Below are 5,461 nucleotides of genomic sequence, written 5' to 3' on the forward strand. Positions count from 1 at the left end.
TGCTCATGAGTCATCTTCGTGGCAGACTAAAAACCCAATTTCTTCATGTTAAAACTGACACACACATATATAGGAACACAAAAGATTCCTCTCAATTCAAACTAATGCACAAGCACTTACAATGGCATAGCTTTAATAAGGGGAATGTGGATTTCTGCTGTTCCTTTTTGGTATCTTCATAGTTCTTAAAACTTATTTTAGGTCTCTTTGGATAAAAGCATCAGTTGAGTGAAATGGGTTTTAGGGTCATTTGTTAAAAATAATCCCTGGATCTTTTGGGGGCTTGACTACCACAAGGTACATTGAAAAAAAGAGAAATATGCTGTAAATTAAAAAAATGAAATGAGGCTGACTGAAAAAAATATTCTGGATGGAGGACACGCCCCCCCGGTCTCCTACGGTGTCACGCCGCTGTGGGAGGGCCGCCCCCCGGCCAGCTTGTAGCGGATGACGCAGGGCAGCACCGGGGCTCCAGGCAGCCCATCAGCTCTGCGGACCCCGGCTCTGACACACATGTTCGCCTCCTCAGCTCTCCAAAGCATGCCATCTGAGCGATAGGCTGCTTCTGTACGGGAGAAGTCTTGTTTCTACCGCCGACATGAATGAGATCAAGGTTGCTGTGCTGGGCAGTGAAGGGGTCGGGAAATCAGGTAGGAGAGCCGGGCAGCAGGTCACTGCACCTCGGAGGTAAACAAGGGCTCGCTTCTGACTCACCTGTCTGTATGTCTGTCTCCAGCTCTCATCGTCCGGTTCCTCACCAGACGATTTATTGGGGAGTACGCCTCATCTTCAGGTAATGAGACTGTCGTGCAAACACTAATGGGAAACTGACTTTCACTGTTAAATCGTTACTCTATTAAACACGATTCAAATATCTGTACACTTTCTACTCATTACACCTGTAAAAACCCCAACAATTATATATCTGACACATGGTATATGAGTGAGACATACAGTAGGATACTTTTGTATACATGATACACTAAGTATTTTACACTAAAAGATGTTTAATCCAGTATGTCAAATGCAGTTCTGTGCATGGGTTTCAACAAAGTTTGGCTGTGCAGATTAATGTAGTTAAATGGAAGCAGATTGCTGTGTGTTCAGCCTCTTGTTAACAATTCTGCAGAGCTACAACGATCAGTAGTCAGACAAATAGTACTTTGTAGGCTAATTCTTCATGCAAAAAAAATTGGTTCGTTGCAGCCCAATCAACCAGTCATTTAACTTCCATACATTCTACGTCATATTGCTGTTTCAATTACCATACCTCAAACAACCTTTTTGACAAAAATTAAAATGAATATTATGGAGAGGGATGGGGCAAAAACTGGACATCAGTGGCCTGTCAATGTCACTATAGGTCAGATACAAATTGCCTCCATGTCTGAAGCAAAGCTTTGATTATATTCTGAAACTATCACGCTTTAGTCAAAGTGCACAATTGGATCAGCCCTACTATAACTAAACCTTTACCAAACATTGGCATCAAATGTTAAGATTCATAATATTGTCTCCAATTCATTGATCAGATATTTCAAGGTTTAAATCCTGTTTATTTCACTAAATGTATTCTGTAACTTTCTTCTATTGTCATATGCCAACATTCAGTATGGCTATTTATATCCTATCAGAAGCCCTATTCATTTGGAAGGTCTGTTATCAGCCTGCTGGTTTCTAGTTTCTATAAACTGTTTATCTTTCTATCCAAGTCCTCTTATCTCATATACTTGTATCGTCTATTGTAATGTATGGTGAAGCCAGCTCGCAAGCCTTTACCTACAGATGGCAGATATTCTGTCAAATTTAAGAGCATGGCTGAATATTTGAGAGATTCTTAAGATTGTTAGTCAGAATGTGGTCTGAACAGCCATTCTGTTTGATACAATTCTGCAAAAGGCCATCTGACAGCAGGAGGAATGACTCACATTCGTCCCTGATAGTGGCTCAATAGGCTATTGTTTCCCTGAGAATAATCGAGTTTCATATGAGCCTGTTTACTTCTGCACTCTCAATGAGTGAAGCAAGGACACTGCCTGAGGTGTGTAAGGAACACGTGCACACACAGAGAGAGAAAGGTGTCCCAGTATTGGTGACAAATACAGTTTTAGAAGTATGAATCCACTGTTTTCAGATACAATTTGAACTCATAATTATTCTCTTTTTGATGATTTTCGTCTTGTTTTCCTGCTGCTGTCTTCCACAGAGTGCATATACAGAAAGCGTCTATCAGTGGATGGGAAACAGATCAATCTCCAGCTCTATGACCCCTGCTCTCAGGTGAGGTTACAGATGGAGCAAATATAACAAAATGCACTATTATTGTATTTTGTTCACCAAAAAAAAATAGGTGGCACAGGGGCAGGGTGCTAGTCGGCATATCAACCAGTCGCACTTATCATCTTGTAAACCAATTAATACCAGGGGCGGACTGGGAGGAAAAAGTGGCCCGGGGATTAATTGACAGACAGGCCCACTTAATGCGCGGCATGTATCGGCCGGCCGGCGACGAAAGTATGGTACTTAACAAAAAACCCTATGCATTTTACGTTATTTTGGACAATTATTCATATAGTAATCACATTACCTGAGCCCTTGAGTTGCCTACAGCAAAAATAGTTACAGCATATATTTAGTGATTTTAATGTTAACAGATCATTGATGCAATAACATTTTGACCCAATTTGCCTGACTTGACGCATGGAAAAAAACATGGACGTAGGAAGCATCCTCAATGTGGGTGAGACAATTTAACAGGGGGTATGGGCAGCTGGTGGACCTCATCTCCTCTAGGGGGGTCCGGGGGCAAGCTCCCCCGGGAAGATGTTTTTTTAAATGTTGAAGTTAAATGCATCAATCTGGTGCACTTTGAGAGCAAAATTAGGGACTAAATCTATGGCAGTCAGTAGGGGCTTGGACTGTGAGCCGTAGGGTCGCCGGTTCAAGTTCCCGACCAGACTCCATTTGGAGTGTGGACTTCTACTTGGAGAGGTCCCAGTTCACTTCCTGCCCTGCCGTGGTGCCCTTGAGAAAGGCACCGGACATCCCCTTCCCCCCTCACTCCCATTGCTCCCCGGGCGCTGTACAATAGCTGCCCACTGCTCTAGACTCCTGGTACTAGGATGGGTTAAAAGCAGAGAACACATTTCCCTGTGTTTGCTGTGTGCTCTGCATGTGTGACCATTAAAGAGGGTTTCATCCCTCCAAATTATTTTTCTTCTTCTTCTTCAACACCCATATGAAACAGAACTGTAAACAGATTTACTTTTTCTTTCAACATTTATTTGAACAGCAAGTGGAGGCAAAAGTGACTGCACCCAAAACAATAAACCTGCTAGCTAACTAGCCTAAACTCAGTAACAGAATGTGGGCAACACGTTCTTCTCCACAGCCACGCGACCTCTGAGTCAGACGTCACTTCCCCCCTTTTCTATCCTACGGGTACAGCCGTACAGCCACTCCCCCTGAACCCCGGCCCACATTTGTAAGTGTTCCGGCCCGGCCCAGTGGGGTGTGGCCCAGTGGGCTGGGCTGGGCTGGGCCGGAACACTTACAAATGTGGGCCGGTAGGATTTAGGTAAGCAAAAAAAAAAAAGGGAGTGGCCGGAACACTTACAAATGTGGGCCGGTAGGATTTAGGCAAATCTTTTTTATTTTTTTTAATAAAAAATGTTTTGGCCCACACACAGCACCGGCCCACCGGGGAAACTCCCGGTATTCCCAATGGCCAGTCCGCCCCTGATCGCTACTGTTCATTTGCAAAATCAGAATCACAAACATGGACTCCACACAACACAATGGAGATAAACACAGTAGGGAATATGCAAAACAAAGCAACACATACCAAAGTAACAAAACTAAATCTATATTATAATTACGTGCAAAGAGGGTGACACGCTGCAGCCTTACACTAGCACATATCATTTTTAACTACAAAATGTATATCTTTTATGTGATGTCTTTAAACAATCTGTTTTTCAGGCATATGAGGGAAGGTCTACTGTAAACGAGCAGATCCAATGGGCTCATGGTTTCATCGTGGTCTACGATATCAGCGACCGCTCCTCCTTCCTCACCGCCAAAGCCATAGTACACCTCATCAGAGAGCTACGCCTGGGAACTGGCAAAAGGTATGGCTAAGATCATCGCACGATAATAATGGCCACCATGCAAAACCACCCCGGTGAAAGTCAATTATTGTTGTGCTTTCTGACCCACAGGAACGTGGACTCGCTCATATTTCTGGTGGGCAACAAGCAGGACCTGTGCCACATGAGAGAGGTGCGGCGTGAGGAAGCTCAGTGTCTCGCTGCTGAGTGTCGCTGCCAGTTCTACGAGCTGTCAGCCGCTGAGCACCACCAGGAAGTGGCGCTCATATTCTTCAAGATGGTGCAAAATGCTAACGTGGGCAGCAAGGCTAAGGAGCGCAGGAGACGCCCCAGCGGCTCCATGGCCAAACTCATCAACAACGTCTTCGGAAAGAGGAGGAAATCAGTGTGACGGGTCAAATACATGGACAGCTGTCAGTCAAGGCTGGATCAGTGGCTTGGCTTTGTGTTTCCAATTGTGTTGGGTGAGATGTTAATTAAACTGATGTCTATAAGTGTTATTGTGAGTAGAAGACATCATGCTCAGTGAGTCTGCTTGCTGTTAAACTCAACTGATTCATGATTTTGCGTTTTCCTTTCCTGTAGTATGTTATATCTGTGCATGTAAATGGTCCACAAAGGCTGATATCCCAACGTTTCCAGAAACAGTCGTAAACTCACGTATTCTGGGTTTACTTAATCTGGTTAACTTTGCTGAGAAAAACATCCAGGTCAGACAAATGTATGTTCCAGATTTGAGGTTGCTCTGGGTTTCATTCACCAGATAACTTGGTGAACCTGATAGCTGGAACAGGCCCCGGGTCATGAAGGACCCTCACATGAAAATGTGTTAAAGTGCCTGAGAGAGAGAAGGCAAACCTCTCCTGCTGCAGCCTCCAGAGTTACAGAGAGGCAGGTACCAGTCAATACAAGAACTACAGAAAACTGATGTCTATATGGCACTCCATTCATGCAACCACTTCTATTGTGTTTCTGGAAAAGACAATTGAATGCTATTTTCTTTCCTAAGCAGGACAATTCTACACAGCCAATGGTTGAGGCTCATTTCAACCAGATAATAAAAGCAAACAAACATATGTTTTCATTTATCTCCAGTGTTATTTTTGGGTTTTATATGTCCAGATTTTCATATATTATATGCCTTTAGGGATTACTAAACACCTTTTTTGGAACACAATGGAGGTCAATGTAGCTCACTGTAAACATTTTTTTGTAAGAAATAGCACATTTTGCAGGTTTACTAAACTGCAGGACCGTCAGTATTATTATTTCCCACTGGAGATTAAAACCAACTGATTTCTTCCTTTTTAAAGAGTCCTGAAATCCACATTGGTATCCTTCTCCAAATACTT

General features: G+C 43.3%; 1 protein-coding gene across 1 annotated transcript; it reads left to right on the top strand.

The window, feature by feature from the left end:
* The first annotated feature begins 423 nt into the window (after positions 1 to 423).
* On the top strand, positions 424 to 5,193 carry rergla (RERG/RAS-like a). The gene is made up of 5 exons (XM_079654640.1): positions 424 to 650; positions 737 to 793; positions 2,207 to 2,280; positions 3,982 to 4,130; positions 4,221 to 5,193. The coding sequence occupies exons 1-5, from the start codon at positions 599 to 601 to the stop codon at positions 4,498 to 4,500; spliced, it is 612 nt and encodes a 203-aa protein (XP_079510766.1). The 5' UTR covers positions 424 to 598; the 3' UTR covers positions 4,501 to 5,193.
* The last annotated feature ends 268 nt before the right edge of the window (positions 5,194 to 5,461 follow it).

Source organism: Notothenia rossii (assembly GCF_949606895.1).
Source record: "Notothenia rossii genome assembly, chromosome: 10".
In the NCBI taxonomy this organism is placed as follows: Eukaryota; Metazoa; Chordata; class Actinopteri; order Perciformes; family Nototheniidae; genus Notothenia; species Notothenia rossii.